We start from the raw sequence: 21,884 nt of genomic DNA, 5'->3' as shown, positions 1-21,884 counted from the left end.
CATGCACTACTTTTTTTGCGGTGTGGATCGTCGGATGTGGAACGCGGACCCCATTCAAGTGAATGGGTCCGGGATCCCCATGCGGCTGCCCCAGTCTGTGCCCGTGCATTGCGGACCGCACGGGCACAGAGCCCTTACGATCGTGTGCATGTAGCCTTAAACTCAAAAATTCTTCTTGCTTCAGTACGGGACATTCGGGACATGATTTCCATCTCTCCAATGTGGTTTAATTCTTTCTATTGCTACAAATGTTAATACGGTACACTAGGGTCCTTATTGTGACACTCCTTGAAGTGTTTTGATACGGTGTGCTTTTCAAAACCATTTTGAATAATGTTGATATGTTCTAAAATCCTATTTTTTTAAAGGTACGTTGTGTTCTCCCTATGTATTGTTTTCTGCATGGACACTATCACGTTAACAGTTGTGTTTAGAATGATAGCAGTCAGACATCACTAACCTGATCAATCACTGTTTTTGGTAGAAATGATATTTCTACATGGCAAATAGTTTACTAGCAGGTGTAGTAGAGTAATAGAAACCCAACAGACCCAACAGTCATGACACGCATGCTGCTGATTCTATGTAATTCAATCACTTATTGAAAGGGGCATGTTCAAAATAATAGCAGTGTGGAGTTCAATGAGTGAGGTCTTTCATTCTTTGAAAAACAGGTGGCAATTATTGCCCTTATTTAAGGAAGGAAGGAGCAAATGTTGTACATGCTGGTTACAGTGCATTTCCCCAGGAAAATGGGGCGGTTCAGAAGAAGAGCGTACCTTGATTAAAAAGTTGATTGGAGAAGAAAAAACATATAATGAAGTGCAGAAAATGATAGGCTGCTCAGCTAAAATGATCGCAAATGCTTTAAAATGGCAACCAAAACCTGAAAGACGTGGAAGAAAGCGAAAAACTACCATTCAAATGGATAGAAGAATAGCCAAAATGGCAAGGACTCAGACAACAATCAGCACCAGGAAGATCAAAAAAGGTCTAACGTTACCTGTGAGTACTGTTACAATTAGAAGACGCCTATGTAAAGCCAAGCTATCTGCAAGAAGTCCCCGCGAAGTCCCACTGTTGAAGAAAAGACATGTGCTGAAGAGGTTACAATTTGCCAAAGAGCACATTGACTGGCCTATAGAGACATTTTGTGGACTGATGAAAGTAAGATTGTTCTTTTTGGGTCTAGTGGCCAGAGAGTTTGTTAGATGACTCCCAAACACTAAATTCAAACCACAGTACACTGTGAAGACAGTGGAGAATGGTGGCGCAAGCATCAGGATATTTCTCATACTATGGTGTTGGGCCTATTTATCGCATACCAGGGATCATGGATCAGTTTGAATACATCAGAATACTTAAAGAGGTCATGTTGCCTTATGCTGAAGAGGAAATGCCCTTGAAATAGGTGTTCCAACAAGACGACACCAAACACACCAGTAAACGTGCAACATCTTGGTTCCAGACCAACAAGATTGACGCTATGGAGTGGCCAGCCCAATCCCGGGTCTAATTCCAATAGAAAACTTGTGGGGTGACATCAAAAATACAGTTTCTGAGGCAAAACCAAGAAATAGAGAAGAACTGTGAAATGTAGTCCAATCAAATTCAGTTTATATAGTGAATGTTTGAGTTTGTAAAGAAGAATACAAACACTTTTTCGAACAGTCTAAAATTCACACAAATTTGTTATATTTTTCTTCATGTTTTGATTTGGAACAGAATGTGTAGTGTTCCCAATGCATTTGTGTGTATGGAAATAAAAGCTATTAGAAGGATTTTGAGCTTTATTCACTTTTTTAAACACACTGCTATTATTTTGAACACAACTGTATAACATCAGTAGTATTACAGGTAAGAAATTCTTTAATCTCTCATTTATATGTATTCTGTGTAAAATATATCCATAGTGATTTTACAATTTCCACATTTATTACATCTAAAGAAACCTTTCAGATTTACCCATTTGGTTAGTGTATTTGTTCTTTCTTAACATCTAGTCGTTGGAGCTACCTTTAATCCTATCGATGTTACTCTAGTATATGTAATTTTAGGATACCTGGGGTAGGAGAGGACCTACAATTTTATCCTCAAGTAGGTGATGCCAATGTGTTTTTATTATTCTATCCATCTTTTTATATTGCGAATTAAAAGAAAGACTCATCCTCATCGTCTCTTCTGTTTGTTTATCCATCTCTCCTTTCTGTTTAAAAAAAACCTCTACTTTATCCATTATTCTAACTCTATTTAAAAAGGATTGTTAATAAATTCTGCAGGTAATTCTTAATAGTGAATTCTTTCAACATTTGTTCAGCCTCCTTTTCAAAAATGCATTTCTATAGTGCAGTTCCTTTTTAACCAACGAAATTGGCTTATATGAACGTTCAGTAACCATCTCGGTGAATGACAACTAGAATAGAGGGTATAACTGTTCTAGAGGATATAACTGTTCTAGTTGCCATTTACCAACTGGCAATTACTTGGAATATACCTATATATATTTTTTGTATACGGTCCAGACCTAAGATATATACGGTATTGCTCAATGTGGAGCGAACTGGCTGTGGTTGAAAGAGGTAACGTGTTAAAATTCAATACATAAACCTACAGCCTTAAAGAATCTCTATAAGGATTAGCCAGCGCTAATAAAAAAGAAGCAGGGGTAAGTGCACAAACCCCACAGATTCTGCGAGATTGACGGCCTGCGCTCCAGGTGAGAAAATGACACTATGCATAGTGCTGGCGATATGAGCCTTTGATGTTGAATGACTGAAGCAGGACATTGATATCGAGCATGTCAATATTGCTGAACTTGCTTCCTGCCTCCTATTGAGTGTTGCGGAGCTCTGTAAGACAGACAAAACACGTGTACCTGGCTCACATCAATAGATCAGCGCTTCTGTTGAATAAATGTGGAGTGACTTATTTTGAATATATGCATTAGGCATCAAACAGTCTTTTTTTTGGGCATTTTTTAGTATAAAGACTCACCATAATCATTCTGGTCATTTATATTATATATAACCATTGTTGTGGATATATGCTATATTGTGAACTACCAAGTAAATTATATGCCAATGCTCTATATCCTTGTGTGATTTTGAGTGCTTACCACATAGGTACTCAATTATATATCTATATAGATATTTCTCTGTACAATCAATTCATCCATACAATAGTGTACTGAAATTGGCACTTATTTACCATCATTTGATCGTGTATTGCTATTGAGTGAATTATGTATGCATATGATGATCCACATCTTTGTATGAAGTACTTATCAATATAGGCATCTATATATTTTTCACTTTTTTCTATGATTGGTCTATTCATACAATAATGTATTAAGATCAGAATCATGCACTGCAATTGGGAATGAGCTGTGTATATAATTTTTTTTATTTATCGTTAATTTGATATTTTGGGAGTGTATATACATGTTGTTTTAGTTTTCTATTAACAAATACTTAATCCTATATGCAAAACTAGAAGAAGGTGTGCACACCTTATTTTTAAGCTTCATCTATTATTCTTTACCAGGACTGGGTGAACCAGTAAGGTGGTGAACCCTCAATATCCATTACGTCCGGGTGTGAGCCCCTTTATATTTCTTTATATATTTCTTGTATATTTTTACTGCTATTCAGGATATGGGAGGGTTAATATATTTTTTTTTTAGTTTAATTATAAATCGATTTAAGACTCTGTTCACATCTGCATTGATGTTTATAATGGAAGCCATAATGTCACGCCAGAGTCATCTCCTGATAATGGGCCCCACTGACTAATATAATGGAGTCTGTCAGGTTCTACTAAGGTGTCAGTAATTTTCACAGTAAAGGCAGCTCTGCATGCAGCACTATTTTTTCCTTCAAAAATGACAATCATCCATGGAGGCTCTGAACGCATGTGAGCATTGCCTTAGCGGCCCATGCACTTTATTGAGTCCCTCATTGCATTATGGGGGCTGTCAAATAGTTAAGGGCACCACCCTCATGGCCTAGCAATATGCCAAAGTCTAAGAGGGGCCAACACATTTTGGTGTGAAGTAGAACTGGCTTAGTTGCCCATACTAACCAACCAGATTCCACTTTTCATTTTGGACAGCTCCTTTGGAAAATGAAAGGTGGAATCTGATTGATTGCTATGGGCAACTAAGCCAATTCTACTTTACACCAGTTTGATAAATGACCCCATTAGTCTGTTTTTTTAAATTTTAGATACCTTTATTCCATCTTCTGTGCAAGATTATGAGGCAGCCATGTTAAAAAAAATATCCAGAGAGGAATATGTTTTACAGCAGCTACATCAACCGTAGGATCCTGTTAACAAGAGAGGCTCATTGACTTCTACAAGAGTGTGGAAAGCATGCTCTGTAACCTATGCAGAGGTCATTGTGCAGGATGGTGGAGGAGATAAGCTGTGACCATCACCGATTGTTAATGGAGGATCCTGCATGATTTATATTTTTACCATTGTAATCCCGTCTGTGATGATAATTTGATGACAACTGAAAATTGATCTCTACAGAACAGGGAGTGCCAGCCTTAGTGGTCACAGTGACAACTGCAAGATTTCTGAATTTCTTATCTTTTTTTTTTTTTAATTGGTCATTTTGTTTCTGCTTATGCCATAGTTTAATGCTACAGCTTGTGAGGTCATGTTAACACATAACATCTTCATGTTCGCCTTCTTATGCTTCCTAATGATCTGATGTCAGTATATCGAAAGATTGCTTTGCACAGAATGTTCTACTGGAGGCCAAGTGATCATTGTGTTCTTTTTTGGGATTCCAAAATGATTTAGGATTTAGTAAATGTTTTGGACACAAACCGATGCCTAATGATGGCACCACATAGGGTGTAGATTATGTAGTACATATTGATGCAATCTGTTCGGGACATCAAACACAGTTGTCCACACTGAAATTCTGAAGATGGGAATCCAACAAGATCCACTGTCATGTCCGCTGTCCAAAGTAGTGGTGGTATCACAGAAAAGATATGGATTCTCATATCCAGCAGCAAAACAATGCTTCTGGGTCATTTTACGTTAAACAGATAAATCTGTTCATTTATTTTAATCCATTTGCGCTGAAATTGTGTTATTATTTGATTTGACAAGGCAAAGTTTCTAAATTCAGTAAAAAAAAAAAAAAAAAAACCATACCATTTTCCTTTTGTAGAGTTTGTGCAAGTTCTTCAACCAGCTGTTGGTGCTGATGAATCTAACAAATGCAGTCAGCTCACCTCTCCAGTTTCTACTGATTGACATAAGTTTTAAAAGAGATATCCTGCTTCTCTGCTTCTTCCACTGTGAATTGACCTCCTGCAGTATAGATATTGGGGGTGTTAACATCCCTGGAGGGCTAGGGTCAAGCAGGGGGTATCGTTAACCCAGCATTGACCGAAATCACTAGAAATACACCCATCAGCCAGAGTGGAGAGAACCTACAGAGGGATTTACCTACCTTGAATGGGCAGCAACACTTCAGGGAAAATTACAAATATCCAACTGTTTGAGATGATAGCAATAGTTTTTTTTACAGCCACTATTCATTTAAATGCGGGAAGTTAGTTGCAGACATGCAGGTCATAGAGAGCCCACATACTGTTCTTGTACAGGGACCATCAGTTGTCCATGTCCACCCCTGTTATTTGTGTCCATTACATGCTGTGGAAACCAATTTACTTTTAACAATTTGGTCTACAGCACAGTAAACACATGGCTTGCGTTTGTACACCCTATCATTCTGCCAAATAAGCGGGACTGACAGTCACAACACTTTTAGCGAGCCATCAAATAATCTGCTCTCTTTTGCTGTAGAATTCACAGATCAGAACGTGCAATGAAACGTGCGACAGTTCATTTACTTTTTACTTGACACTGTTTTACCATATCTGGAAGGGTGAAGATAGAATTAAAAATCCAGACAAACCATTGTCATACATTTTACAATCTGCTCTGTGCAATTAGAAAAAAAAAAAATTATACAAAAAATACAAATTTGTACATTAACTAGAAACTGCTCATTTGAAACGTGATTTACCTTCTAGAATATGGCAGCTTCAACTCAGTGCAACTAATCAGAACAAATTAGAATCTTACAAAAAAAAAATGCTTAAGGAGGTTGTGCTAGGTTTCTAAGTCCGCAGGATAGGGGATAACTAAGCTGACCTGCACCGATCATGAGAAGAGGGGTCCTGTTCCCAATTTCCGCAGGTTGGGCATGCGCACTAACTCTCTATGGGAGTGCTGTATATAGCAGAGTACAGTGCTCAGCTATGTCAGAAACTCCCTTAGAGAATTAATGGAGCAGTGGGTCTCATTCAAGATCTGCAAGTCCATCAGAATGGGGGAACAGGACACCCGTTATCATATGCAAAGGTCCCAGCTGTCGGACCCCCAGCGATCAGCTAATTATCTCCTATCCTATCTAAAGACTTAGCACAAGCACTAAGTACTTTGCAATTAACCCTTCGCACCTCACAGGACTGTCAGTGCTGCATATCGGTCTGGTAAGGATAACATACAGACTAGTTGCATCCTTTTCTGTTAAGATCACAGCAAGATACTGGGAAATGACCTGTTCATTTGTATATATCTTTCTTCAGACTGTTTCCATACTGGACAATAACTTAAGGCCTTTATGCATCTACTAAAGGACTCCCCATTCAGCTACGCCACCATGATATACATACTTCTCCAAAGCTTTCCTGGCTCGAACGTTAACCTGTAGGCTTAAGTGTGTCAATACCTGAAGAAGGGTATCCATCCCCTGGGAATATCTAGTATTCTAACTAGCACTAAACAGTTTTACTAAATGTTTAGCCGTCTTAGTTGAGAGTGGAGGGCTACCACCATAAAGACATCATACATTATATTTTAATTTTGCAGAATTATGAAAATGAAGAAGCCAGATTCTTAAGGGGACCTATGACACTAAATAGATGAACTTAATGGAAGCTATCTTTCATAATCAAATTTTGAGATGAGTACACACAGTCCTATGCAAAAGCACTACCTTTGAATCCAAGCTCTTAGGAAGACTTAATGCCAATGGAGAAAGTTGGGGATTAATAATGCCGAGCTGCTGTACGGTTTTCTTTGCTGGTCTTCGGGGAATGTACTTGCCCCACTCTGTAGCTTGCTGCAAAAGGATCCAATGGGGAATGTTGACAATTGCCATTAGATCAACCTTTTACTTGCCACATCTCTAGCCTATGCAGCTAGATAAAATAAAACTGATGCAATGATGGCAATAAGTTCTGTCTAAATATAGTCATCTTCTACAGGTTCTCCATTAACATCACAATAATGGATAAATATGGCAACAACTCGTTGGAAAACCCCTTTCTTCATCTGCCGCAGCTCTGAAATCTCTTCACCGATTGTTTCCATACAAATGTCTGCAGAAAGCTGCCCTTTCCTCCTTGGTGCATATATTGTAGCTGGCAATAGAAAAGAACCAACAAAAAAAAACAATGTGTAAATTAAATTCAAGGCCACATGTTAACGGGAACCTGTCACCATGAAAACACAGTTCAGTCTGCAGGCACCATATTATTACAGAGCAGGAGGAGCTGGGAGGATTAATATATAGTTTTACGTGAAAAGATTACATAAAACTGGTAATTTGTTCATTTAAATATATACTTTTTTTTTAATGCTAACTGTATGACAATGCATACTTAAAGTATAACTGTCATATATTTTTTTTTGGAGTATTGGATTGTGGTGATTAATATCACCTTGGTGGTCCTATTTCAACTTTTCACTGTGTATTCAATTACCCCTTAAGTCCACAGTTTTGTTCCCTGTACTGCCTATTTTTACCTGTGCTTCAAATAGTGTTGCTAGGCATGGTCCGTCTATGTGTTGAAGGACGGAGGACGCAGAAGCACGCAGCGTGCAAGGTCAGATTACAGACAGCCAGGGACTGTAAGTAAAAGATTAAAGCCAGGTCCTCCCCAGCAGCTGATAACAGTGCCTGGGCTGTGTGCACTGTCCCTGCGCTTGGCAGACGCTCCCTCACTCAGCAGAGCTGGAGGATGCAGGGTTGAAGCAGCGCAGAGCAGGGAAGGGAGATCTGCCATCTGCTCAGTCTATAAATGAAAGAAACGTGGTAAGAGGACCCCTTTGTGCTGCAGGAGATTAACCTTTTAGGGGGTAGGGCTCTGGTTACTGACACTTTTGGGGGGCTATTGTTACTGGCTAGTGAGGGCAGGCGGGATTAGCCTCAGGGTGAGGGCAGTGGCGGCCATCTTAACTGAATAGTGAAATTGCAGTTTTATGCAGACTGGTTGCTAAGGGCTGAATCTTATTAAATATGGGGTAAGTCAGTCTAATAGTAACTGATTCTGGAATATCATGTTATTAGTAACTACATATATGAAAATTGAAATTAGGGTCTAAGTGTGACAGTTATCCTTTAAAGGCTATGTACACCTTTGGGGGCAATTTTTAAATATTGCATTTTACTCATTTTGAGCTAAAAATAATTTTTTTAATTGGTCTTTATTAAAATATGGCGTCCTTTTTCTGTGCACAGCTGACATGCTCTCGTAACACCCTTTGGATTTTCTGTCTTTTCCGTCAGACCAGGAGCAGGCGGGCTCCTTATCTCTGACATTATAAACACTCGTTATAGCTCAGCTCTTATTTTACTGATAAGAATGTGGCTTAAATAAGTGTTTATGACCTTTTAGTAGTTCAGAAATAAGGTTTAATAGATGACGGCACAAAGTGAAAGTGAAAATACCAGTCACACAGAATGGCTCAATATTTGTATTAAAAGCCAATTGAAAAAATGATTTTCAGCCAAAAAAGTTTTGCTAAATCTTTTTCCATAAAACTATATCAATCTGCTCAGCTCCTCCTGCTCTAGAACATGATGCCTGGAGATTGCATTGCATTTAATGGTGACAAGTTTGCTTTAAGAAACATATGCAACATACTATTCAAATAGGATTCATTTGAGGGGATACACAATTCCCGGTGAGTCTATCATTATCCTATTTGGGTAGCGCTTTTGAACACTATAGTACACTTCACATATATCAACATAAAAGGCTGTGTATCTTTGAAAATAAATTTTATTACATACTGCATCTTTCATTGGTCCACAGAGACAGCCTGTAATATAGCCCAGTGTTATATTCACAGGTCTGCTGTTTATCACTTGAAACACCGCGCACGCCACGGAGCTTCATTTCTTTTGTACACCAGATTGCTGTACTGTCCCTAGTGTAAATGCTGCACTACTCAGAAGACAAATCACCTGAGCAAGGTTTGTACAGACACTGAACAAGGGATGCGGAGAGATTTGAAGTGTGATGCAGCTCTGGATTATAAAACAGGGTGTAACTTGGGATCTGTACATTTACAAGCAATCTCTACATTGGGACATTATGTCGAAAAATATATGTAAATGGATTGTTGTTCGAAAGAGGACCTTTTTAATTCAACTTACTTTTTTCATCATCCTCAAAGTCATATCTTGCATAGCTGTTTGGTTCAGCAGTTCTCAGTGAGCGTAACCAAGGAAAGTCTGTGATCATTGAGTACGGAGCACCATCCACAACACCTGGATAATAAATTGATAGAAACAGTTCAAATCAAAACTCAGTATGCCACAAGGGACATATAGAGATCATATAGAGGGCTTGTGACCCTTTTTTTTTTTTGGGGGGGGGGGGGGGGGGGGGGTGATTATGATTTATGATTGACTTTTGCCACTGTATAAAAACAATACATACCTACAAAATACACTGCAATTGCAATGTGGAAAGACCCTTACCGGTCAAGGACATATCTGTTTCTCACATAATGGGTGTCCACTTTTCACCAATAAACATCCCTTTTGACCAAAGTAAAGTTAAAAAAAAATAGTCCTGACCACAAATCAGTTATTAGCTAGTTTCATCGGGTAATAACATCTTTCTAAATCTTTAAAAAGGAAAAAAAATTGAATTACCTTCCAGGGTGTAAATGTCTCGACCCCAGGGATATTTTGTATATTTTTTTACATCTTCCTCCGTGCGAGTGGCCTCGGGAAAGAATTCGTATTTAATGAGCTCTCTAAAGAGAAAATATCAAAAAGAGATAAGTCAATTCAAAGCTTTGTAGCTTAATAGTTTCAAGGGTAAAAGAAAAGGGAAAATGGAGAGATGATTATTCTAGGAATAAATCTTAGCCAGAGAATAACCTGTCTAGTGCTACCTAGAGAGGGGGGGAGGGGGTGAGAGACAAAGAGAGGCAGTCAGTTTTTGCCCTTCTTTAAAAGTACTACTTTGCATATCTGTTCCTGGGAAGCATTGCCCCACGAGCAATTTTACATGAGAAACATGCTTGTGTGATGACTATTTCCCGGACTGAACACTGCCCCTCTGACGTGAACTCTCAGCATCATAATGATTTATGATGCTGTGTGTTCCTGACAGACAACGGGTCTGCTGAACTGTACTCATAGCTCAGTAGACCCATGTTAAGGTTACTTTCACATATACGCTTTGTATTCCTGGTTTGAGATCTGGCAGAGGATCTCAAAACCGGAGCAAAACGCTTCAATTCTTTTCCCATGCATTGTCAATGGAGACTAAACAGATCAGAATCCATCAGGGTGCTTTCCGTTCCGGTTTGTGATCTGACACAAAACCGCTGCAATCTGCGGTTTTGTGTCCGGTCTGCGAAATGGAGCAAACCGGATTCGGCACTAAAAACAATGTAGGTCAATGGTGTCGGATCAGTTTTTCTCGGATCCTAAAAAAAGCAAGACTTGCTTTTGGACTTGCATCGTTTTTAGAGACTGGTGTTCAGTTTCAATTTAATACAACTACATCAAACGGATGCATTCTGATGTATTAAGTGTTTTTCTTCGTTTTTTAGAGAATAATTAACACTTTCAGTGAAAAAAATTACCAATCTTCCCATGGATACTCCAAATAATTGTATTTGCAATAAAATGGGCATTATAACGTCTAATAAATATTTATTTTTGCTAATTGTGACTCACGTTTTCTTTAAAACTGGTAGTGGGTATTTCTTCTTATATAGAGGCTGAATCCAGTAATTTAAAAGGTCACTGAGTTTTCAGAATCATAGAAACATATCAAAAGTTTTGATTGGTGGAGTTTGAGTGCTGAGACCCTCACAGATTGCAAGAACGGGGGGGGGGGGGGTGCCTGCATATCGCGCTGTCACCCCCCCCAGAAGCTGGAACTGAGATGGGCTCATAGACTTTATATGGAGTCTGTCTCGCTTCCTCTCCTGCAGAAAAGAGAGTGAGCACGAAATGTGAGCTTTTCTCTCTCCCCATTACAGTAATCGGTAGGGGTCTCAGCACTTAGACCTCCACCAATCAAAACTATTGATAGGCCTCTATAACATAGCAAACGTTTTCTGAAAACTCAGTGACCCTTTTATAGACAAATGCCAAAGTTTGTGAGTTAGATAGTTGAACAATATATGTAACAGTTGGGTATACCTAGATTCAGCCTGGTTTCTTCAGCCCAGTTTTGCACTTGATGGCTGGAGCCTGGCAAACTGTCATTTAAAGGGAATCTGTTACCAGTTTTATTTTGCCATCCTAACAGTTCCGAGGCATGCTGACGAGTCCAGCTATTCATGAGCTCCTGGCTCTCCCCATACCCCTAACTAACATTTTTTTCTCTACTGAAATCAGCCATAGGTGGATGGGGAGAGCCAGGAGCTCATGAATATCAGGATTCATAGTCATGGGCTGGGCTGTTCAATACAGGGTTTTAGCAAAACAGCTAGGTCAATTAATAAACATGATCCACCATATTGATAAAGGGATCTCTCAGTAGTTTATGCTGCCCTAAGTTAGGACACCATACGACTGGTGAGATTGCCATTAACAGGCTGGAACTGTTGTTTATTTAGGGATGCCTAAATTTACACAGCAGGCAGTTAGGAGTACTTCACAATTCTGTTGTTCCTTGCTAACAGCATTTTAGACTTAAAGGGAACCCGTCACCATGAAATGCAGTACGATCTGCAGGCATGTTATAGAGCAGGAGGAGCTGAGCAGACAGATTATATATATATATATATATATATATATATATTTTTTTTTATTAGAAAAGATTCAGTTAGGCTACTTTCACACCAGCATTAATATTTTCCGGTATTGAGATCCATCATAGGGGCTCAATACTGGAAAAAAAACGCTTCCGTTTTGTCCCCATTCACTGTCAATAAGGACAAATTGTAACTGAACAGAACGGAATGCTCCAAAATGCATTCCATTCCGTTCTCATACCGGAGAGCAAACCGCTGCATGCTGCAGTTTGCTTTCCGTCCTGAGATGCGGAGCAAGACGGATCTGTCATGACCCACAATGCAAGTCTAAAACATGTAATTTTTACATTAAAATCTCTTTTTGAGCTTAGAAGTCCAGTGGGCCATCTTATCAGTGACTGACAGCCTCCTGGCATAACCATATATACACAGAAAGGGCCAGTCATTGATAAGACGCCCCACTTGGCAACTGAACTTGGGGAAAGCAGAGATATAAATGAATAATTACAGGTATTACTAAATATTTTCTCATAAAACTATATATCAAACTCCTCCTGCTCTATAAGAAACTGCCTGCAGACCGTTCTGCATTTCATGGAGACATGTTCCCTTTAAAGATCGCCATATACTACCATATACATTAAAAGTTGATAAATACTAAAAAAGTTTATCAAAACAGACAAATTCAGCCAAAACAATCGTTTGTAGGTGAAATTGTATATAAAATGACTCTTTTGGCCAACAATAACAAACAGTCATTGTCTAGTAAAAAGACAGATACACAAGAAAAGGAAAGATTACTCTAGAAGTCTGGGGTAATGCAAGCAATTTGTGCATTTCTCATATATCTACTGTATACCAGTTGATTAAATAAAAAAATACAAAATAAAGATTCAGGAAGCATCCAAGCGCACCTTCCCCAGCAGTAAGTTCTGACGAATCGGGATTCAAGCTCTTCGGGCTTCTAAGTGTAGTGGTTGATGCCCAGGGTACTATATACCGGGTAAATGTGTACTAGCATTGTTCTGCTTCGTTTTTGAAGGGTTCATGCAGCGAATGTGACGAGCAGTTGTAATTACATGGCACTGCCACAGGCATGCAGGTAAACGCTCAAGAGGGCGCAACACTCGCCTGAGTGCCGTGACCCCTTTGAACAGCTGATTGCTGGGGGTGCCTATCACGAGGATAGGTCATCAATATCTGGACACTGCACAACCCCTTTTAAATTATTGTTCCTCTTTGGTTAAAAAAAAAAGTCATCCATGTTTGATTTTTTTTTTTGCCCAACAGCTGTTTTTAATTTTTCGTTGTATGTCCAGCCTGAAATACTGTATTGGTCAATTTGGTTTAAAATGTGTATAGTTTTGTCTACAAAACGATCGTTCACACACCAAAAAACCTAATTCTATCTAAATGTGTATGTCCACATTTATGGGAGACTAGCTGTAATGTTTTAATAGGATTAATAAGAAGAAAAAAATCTGTCACTATAATTACTTCTTTGCCTTGCATATCTATAGCTCCGAGATGGTCCAGAAATATTTACATGTGTATGAATGATACAGTTTATATAGTTTAGATTTAGTGCTCCTTTTATAATTTTTACAATAGAACCAGCACAAATTACTGAATAGCAAGTATAAGAACAGAGATCTGTCTATCAGTAGCAAACAGCATTTCTAAAAGCCTGTGGGCTTAATTAATTAGGGGGCTCTTGTAAGTTTCAACATAAAATAAATGACACCCCAGAGCACTAGGAGGACATAAACACAACATATACTCACTGATTGACGTTTGCTATAGTGTCCATCCAGCTGCGGACGCGCACTTTATTTCTAACATTAGGAGGATTGCTAAATTCATGTATCATACAGATGTGATAAGGGTATGGACCACTGAATATTTTTCTTTCTAATGTCAATGTGTCTACCTGTATAGACAGAAAATGAAGAAAGTGAAAACAAAGAAATACAATAATTTAACGAACAAACAAGAGATTGATCCAGCACAGTAATAAAATATCTAAAACTTGGCTTTTATTATTCCACTAGCTGAAGGACCCAGCTTTGCTTGGGTATATTTAATCTATTTAATTTAATATCTGTTTGTGTCGTTAAAGATATCAACACTATCCACTATAACAGTGATCTCCACAGCCCCCCCACCCCTTAACACTGACCCACCCACAGTGCCCCGTCCCTTAAAGGGAGTCTGTCAGCAGATTTACCCCTTTTTAACAGTTGCCATACCGCTGTAGCCGCAAAACAGATGATTAACACAGTACCTTTATATGCTTTGGTGGACTTTTAAATATGCCAAAAACGAACTTTGATGAGGGCTCGCAAGTGCCCAGGGCGGAGTCCACCGGGTTGGAGCCCAGGCAGCTCTGCCTCTTCGGCTCTTATCCCCGCCCAGCCTCTTCCTCTGCCCGCCTATCTGTTGTCTCTCCCCCTCAGCGAGATCCCGCGCCGATGCGATAACTTCCTTGGCCGGGGCATGCGCACTGCCATGCCCATTGCTGACACGGCATCGCAGTAGCTTATGCACATGCCCCGACAAAGGAAGTCATCGCGTCGGCGCGGGATCTCGCTGAGGGGGAGATACAACAGATAGGCGGGCAGAGGAAGAGGCTGGGCTGGAATAAGAGCCGAAGAGGCAGAGCTGCCTGGGCTCCAACCCGGTGGACTCCGCCCTGGGCACTTGCGAGCCCTCATCAAAGTTCATTTTTGGCATATTTAAAAGTCCACCAAAGCATATAAAGGTACTGTGTTAATCATCTGTTTTGCGGCTACAGCGGTATGGCAACTGTTAAAAAGTAAATCTGCTGACAGACTCCCTTTAAAATTGGACCTCCACAGCAGCCCACTTTGACATTTACAGCAGCCTTCCCCTTTAACAGTGAATTTCACAGCATACCACCCCCTTGACAGTGACCTCCACAGGGGCCCTCCCCCTTAACAGTGGACTTTACTGGATCGGGGGCGTGTCCTTTTGAACAGCTTACTCTAAGACAGCAGCACTGTACTGTCTGAGCGTGAGCTGCAGGGAGAAAGTTACCGTCCATCCCAACCCTGCAGCTTACAGAAGTTGATTTTTACCTTCATTTTTTAAATCCCTGTCGGCTAAAAAGGGGGAGGGGGGGGCGTGACCTAACCAGATATGGGTGTGGCTTGTTGGGACCTAGAAGTTGATTTTTAACTTCATTTTTTTTAAATATCACTCGGCTGTCCTTTTGAACAGCTCACTCTAAGGTTCCATTCATACGTCCGTAGAATGGGTCCGCATCCATTCCGCAATTATGCGATTATGCGTAACAGGTGCGGACCTATTCATTCTCTATGGGGCCGGAAGACATGCGGATAGCGCGGCCCCGATCTTCCGGTCTGCAGCTCCGGAAAAAAATTGGCATTTCTATGGGGGTGCCGGCTGGGTGTATTGCGGATCCGCAATGCACTACGGACATCTGAAGGGAGCCTAAGTGTAGTGGAGCCTAAGTGAGTGTGAGCTGCAGGGACAAAGTCACCCTCCCTCCCACCCCTGCAGCTGATAGAAGTTGATTTTTACCTTCATTTTTTCAATCTCCGCTGACTTAGGAGTGGGAGGGGCGTGTCCTAACCAGATTGGGGTGTGTGGCTTAACTGGACATGAGGGGGGGGGTTTAGGTGGACACATTGTGGCAGGGGGCGTGCTTGGGCTCCTTCCTGCAAGTGCGATGCCCCTCTGAGCACTTTACTGGATAATTTGCATATCAAATAAACTGGATTTTCAGAGGATAAAAACATCTATTGCTGGAACAAAGGCACATCTGGAAATAAGGTAAATGAGGTACTAAGTGCCATTAGGCCATGACTTTACTTCAGTAGCGATTATCCTTGTGACAGATTTCCTTTAAAGCTCTCCTACAGCAGTGAAGATAAATGGCTGGGTTGTTATGGAAACCTGAAGTAAAACTGTATGTGGAGGCTGGAGGCCCTGTAAGCTTCTATTGGCTGATGTGACCAAGCTTCTATTGGCTAATGCATTTTTTGGAAATATCTCAGGAACGGTACATCCTAGAGAGCCGAGACTGGTCTAAAACCTTCCTGGACACCTGATCTACCTGATTGTAAATGCGACGATTACCGCCATAGCCGATATATATATATATATATATATATATATATATGTACACACACACACACAGCTCCGTGTCTCTGCTGTCCGGAGCGCGGCTTGGCTCTTATTCGCGCTGCGGATGACATGCACGGGATCCTCTGGTGTGAAACAGCCCTTAATGTGACCTATAAACTGTACCACTCAATTGAAAAACAAACTGAAATCTTTTAGGTGGAGGGAAGAAAACAAATTGTGGTTGCATAAGTGTGCACACCCTCTTATAACTGATGATGTAGCTGTGTTGAGAATTAAGCAATCACATTCAAAATCATGTTAATAGGAGTCAGCATACACCTGCCATCATTTAAAGTGCCTCTGATTAACCCTAAATAAAGTGCAGCTGCTCTAGTTGGTCTTTCCTGAAAATTTCTTAGTCGCATCCCACAGCAAAAGCCATGGTCCACAGAGAGCTTCCAAAGCATCAGAGGGATCTCATTGTTAAAAGGTATCAGTCAGGAGAAGGGTACAAAAGAATTTCCAAGGCATTAGATATACCATGGAACACAGTGAAGACAGTCATCATTAAGTGGAGAAAATATGGCACAACAGTGACATTACCAAGAACTAGACGTCCCTCCAAAATTGATGAAAAGACAAGAAGAAAACTGGTCTGGGAGGCGACTAAGAGGCCTACAGCAACATTAAAGGAGTGGCAGGAATATCTGGCAAGTACTGGCTTGGTGTGTTTTGCGGTCCACAAATTGTGGCTCCGCAAAACACGGATGGCGTTCGTGCACGTTCCGCAATTTGCGGAACGGCACGGACACTCAGCCTTTAATATAACTGCCTATTCTTGTCAGCAAAGCGCAGACAATAGGACAGGTTATATATTTTTTCGCGGGGCCATGGAACGTAGCAACGGATGCGGACAGCACACGGAGTGCTGTCTGCATCTTTTGCGGCCCCATTGAAGTTAATGGGTATGCATCTGAGCTGCCAAATATGCGGCTTGGATGCGGACCAAAACAGCTGTGTGTGCATGCCATGAAGCCTAAGAAGTGTATGATGTAGTATGAGGTTTAACACACTATACCTCATTATATATCTGTAAAGAATCAATCAAGGCAACTGGACGTACTGTAGATTTCTTGCAAACGTTTCACTCGTTCTTCCAAGGCATTAGATATACCATGGAACACAGTGAAGACAGACATCAACAAGTGGAGAAAATATGGCACAACAGTGACATTACCAAGAACTAGACGTCCCTCCAAAATTTATGAAAAGACAAGAAGAAAACTGGTCTGGGAGGCTACCAAGAGGCCTAAACATTTTCAAGAAATCTACAGTACGTCCAGTTGCCTTGATTGATTCTTTACAGATATACCATGACCTGGATAAATGAGAACCTTCACAGATATACCTCATTATATTATACATATACAGTTACAGTGTGATATATATATGTATATATACACACACACACCTCAGCTCATACTACATCATACACTCCACCTCACAAGCTTTTATTGTTTTATTTATATTATATATATTACTCCCCCCTCAATTCCACATATTTCTTGCGCAGTTGCGCACTGTTCCTTAATCTGTACTGTTCCTAAAAGGCTAATAGCACTAGTAGTCATGTTACCCTCTTCTTTCAATGCAGGTGGATGCACAAAGAAAAAATAAAAGTATAGTCTGGGACTATTTTAGTCAACCCACCCCAGGACGGGCAATGTGCAACACATGCAAAATCAATGTGAGCATGGGATCTGCAACTGCAAAAACAAAGAATACATCAAATCTTTGGACCCATCTAAGAATTAATCATGTTGAATTATTTAATGACGCAGAAAAAGAAAGACAATCATCTCAAACACCAACCTTACTCCAGCCAAAAATAAAAGACCTATTTCAGAAACACACAAAGTGGCAAAATTCAGATGAAAGATCCCAACTTCTGGACAGAGCAATCACAGAGATGATGGTTACGGATAACCAGCCATTTACAATGGTGTCTGACTCTGGCTTTAAGCGCTTGATGTCCATAGTTGAGCCATGGTACACAATGAAAAATGAAAAGTTTTACAGAACGGAAATGCTGCCAAAGATTCATCACAAGGTGGTTCAGAAAATGAAAACAATGTTACAACCAGAGGATGCTGGCAATTCACACTCATTCACTACTGACTGCTGGTCTGGATCAACAGAATCACTAATGAGTCTTACGTGTCACTTCATTGATAATGGGTGGACAAAAAGGCAGTTGGTGTTGAACACAAAGGTGATGCAAGGATCCCACACTGGCGAGTACATTAAAGAAATGTTTCTAGGCATGCTTGATGACTGGGGGATAACCAAAGATCGAGTGCTGCTTGAGCTTCGAGACAGTGCAGCAAACATGATAAAAGGAATGAAGCTTGCTGAAGTGTCAGATCTCAGCTGCATGGCACACACCCTGCAACTTGTAGTAAATGATGGTCTGTCAAGCCAGAGAGCTGTGATCGACATAATTGCCATGCTAAAGAAGTGCGCAAGTCATTTCCACCATTCATTCATTGCCAAGCACCGACTGAGGTGCATTCAGTCAGATCTTGGCCTGCCGCAAAACAGCCTGATTCAGGCTGTTCCAACACGGTGGAACGCCACACTCCATATGCTACAAAGAATGCTGGAACAAAAGCGAGCTCTTAGCATCTACGCTGGTGAACATGGAGGATATTCTTGCCCTAATGCTGATCAGTGGGAGATTGTAGCAAATCTGATTCAGACCCTCCTCCCAATAGAGGAAGTGACCCTAGAGGCTAGCCATAACGACTCAAGTGTGTCATCCGTCATTCCATGTGTGAGAGTGCTGAAGATGCTTCTTCAAGAGAATGAAGGGCCCACTACACGAGGCATTAAAAAGCTTAGGGATGTCATGAAGGAAAGCCTCAACAAACGTTTTTTGAAGTATGAAGAGAATATAAACGTAGTGTTGGCATGTCTTTTAGATACTCGATTAAAACCAACATGCTTTCTCTTCTGATAATGTATTGAGCAAGGCAAAAGAATAGCTGACAGAAGATATGCAAAAGGAGTTGCAGGTTCTAGATAGGTCACATCTGGAAGAGCCTGATGTTACTAGTCTGGAAGAGCCTACTACTAGTACTAGTTCTACTAGTCTGGAAGAGCAGGATGATGATGCCACAGAAACATACAAATTCCCAAAAAGGTAACACATGGAAAAAAGGCTTAAACATGGCCAAATTAATGCCATGTTCAGCGTTTTATTGGGGCCTCATGTAGAGGATTCTCTAACTATACCAAAAGTCTGCCTTGATGATTAGCTTCATCTTTATTTGAAAGAACCAGTGATCAATAGAAAGGACAATCCACTTGAGTGGTGGAAAGAAAATGAGGCACGCTTTAAAACCCTTGCTCTCCACCCTCCTCTGTAGCTAGTGAGCATGTTTTTAGTGAAGTGTCAGCAATCTACGAAAGGAACAGAAGCCGTTTAACAGGAGAACATGCAGAAATGTTGTGCTTTCTGCACTACAATGTACTCCTTCTCAACTGGAAGTATTGAAGAAATTCTAAATATTCTCTCATTGTGTACCAAGGCGGGCTCGAAAGGATAAATTCCAGCACTGGATAAATTTACCGTTGCACTTGCATTGTATTTATTTTTAATTTCATATCACAGGTTTCATCTTGTGGACATCACCTCCCACCATAACAGGATAACATGTTTCGAATGTCCAGGAGGTTACAACTAAGGGTACATTCACACTTTAATTTTTCTTTTCCGGCATAGAGTTCCATCACAGGGCCTCTATATACCAGAAAAGAACTGATCAGTTTTATCCTAATGCATTCTGAATTGAGAGCAATCCGTTCCGGATGCATCAGGATGTCTTGACTCTTCAGTTAAGTCTTTTTGACTGATCAGGACAGAGATAAAACCACAGCATGCTACGGTTTTATCTCTGGCCAAAAAAACTGGCGACGGAACTGCCTACCGGATTTCTCTGCCGCAAGTGTGAAAGTAGCCTAAGAACGCTACAGTTTGAAACATGTCAACCTGTGGTGGTGGGAGTTGAATCAGGTGATGTCCACATTTAAACATTGTTGTTCTTTCTTGTTAGTCGTTACCTTTTGACTGATATAAAAAAAAAATAAAAAAAAAGAAGTGGTACAATTTGTTGTATTTGACTCATATCACCAATGAAAAAGAAAGATTTACAAAAAAATCTAAATGTTAACAAAAAAAATGTTAATTTTACAGCAGATTTGTGTAGGATTTTTTTTTTACAAAAAAAAAAAAAAAAAAAAACAGAATATCGGTATAAATTATCGGCTATCAGCCTGAAAGTTCACAGATTATCGGTCGATCCCTAATATATATATATATATATATATATATATATATATATATATATATTCCCCCCCTATCTACAGTTGAAACCAGAAGTTTACATACACTATTCAAAAAGACACATACGCATGTTTTTCTCAATATCTGACATTAAATCAGAATAAACCTTTTCAGTTTTTGGTCAATTAGGATCACCATAATTATTATTTGCTAAATGCCAAAATAATGAGAGAGAGAATGTTTTAAGGAATGTTTACTTTCTGAAAAGTCAAAAGTTTATATACATTTCATTAATATTTGGTACCATTGGCGTTAAACTGTATGAGTTGGGTCAAACGTTTTGAATATCCTTTCACAAGCTTCTCACAATAGTTGGTCGGAATTTGGGCCCATTCCTCCTGATAAAACTGGTGTAACTGAGCCATGTTTGTTGGCCGCCTTGCTCGCATCTGCTTTTTCGCATCTGCTTTTTTGCTTTGCCCATAAATTTTCAATAGGATTGAGATCAGGGATTTGTGATGGCCACTCAAACATTGACTTTGTTATCCTTAAGCCACTTTGTAACCGGTTTGGCATATGCTTTGGGTCATTGCCCATTTGGAAGACCCATTTCCGCCCAAACTTTAACTTCCTGGCTGATGTCTTGATATATTGCTTCAGTATTTCCACATGATGCCATCTATTTTGTGAAGTGCACCAGTCCCTCCTGCAGCAAAACAACCCCACAACTTGATGCGTGTTTCACTGTTGGGATGGTGTTCTTAGGCTTCCAAGCTTCTCCCTTTTTCCTCCAAACGTAACAATGGTCATTATGGCCAAAAGGTTCAATTTTAGTTTCATCAGACCACATGACATGTCTCCAAAAATGTAGGTCTCCTGTGTGCATTTGCAAACATTAATCTGGCTTTTTTACGTTACTTTTGGAGTAATGGCTTCTTCCTGGCAGAGTGGCCTTTCAGCCCATGTTGATACAGTTCTCGTTTCACTGTGGATATTGACACAATCTTAACAGCTTTCACCATAATCTTCAGAATGTCTTTTGCTTTTGTTCTTGGGTTTATATGTACATGTCGGACCAAAGCACGTTCATCTCTGGGACACAGAACCAGTCTCCTTCCTGAGCAATATGATGGCTGGACATTCCCATCTTGTTTGTACTTGTGTATAATTGTTTGTACAGATGAACGAGGCACTTTCAGGTATCTTGAAATTGCACCCAAGGTCGAGCCAAACTTGTGCAAGTCCACAATTCTCTTCCTGATAGCTTGGCTGATTTCTTTAGACTTTCCCATGATGCTACAAAGAAGCAGTGTGTTTCAGGTGTGCATTTAAATACATCCACAGGTGTGTCTCTAACTCAGATGTTGCCAAAAAACCTAACAGA

At 40.1% G+C, this 21,884-nt stretch overlaps 1 protein-coding gene across 1 annotated transcript in view; it reads right to left on the bottom strand.

Annotated features, from left to right (window-relative positions):
* Positions 1-5,866: 5,866 nt before the first annotated feature.
* FBXO38 (F-box protein 38) overlaps positions 5,867-21,884 on the bottom strand; it is a 96,293-nt gene continuing 80,275 nt past the window's right edge. The window contains exons 19-22 of the mRNA XM_044280703.1: positions 13,830-13,975; positions 9,980-10,083; positions 9,476-9,589; positions 5,867-7,454 (exon numbers count right to left, since the gene is read on the bottom strand). Of these exons, the coding sequence (XP_044136638.1) occupies positions 7,276-7,454; positions 9,476-9,589; positions 9,980-10,083; positions 13,830-13,975 (543 nt within the window). The 3' untranslated portion in view covers positions 5,867-7,275. The remainder of the gene's footprint in view (positions 7,455-9,475; positions 9,590-9,979; positions 10,084-13,829; positions 13,976-21,884) is intronic.

The sequence above is a fragment of the Bufo gargarizans genome, chromosome 2, assembly GCF_014858855.1.
Source record: "Bufo gargarizans isolate SCDJY-AF-19 chromosome 2, ASM1485885v1, whole genome shotgun sequence".
Lineage (NCBI taxonomy): Eukaryota > Metazoa > Chordata > Amphibia > Anura > Bufonidae > Bufo > Bufo gargarizans.
The sequence above is the reverse complement of the archived record's forward strand: the minus strand, read 5'-3'. Positions and strand labels throughout refer to the sequence as shown.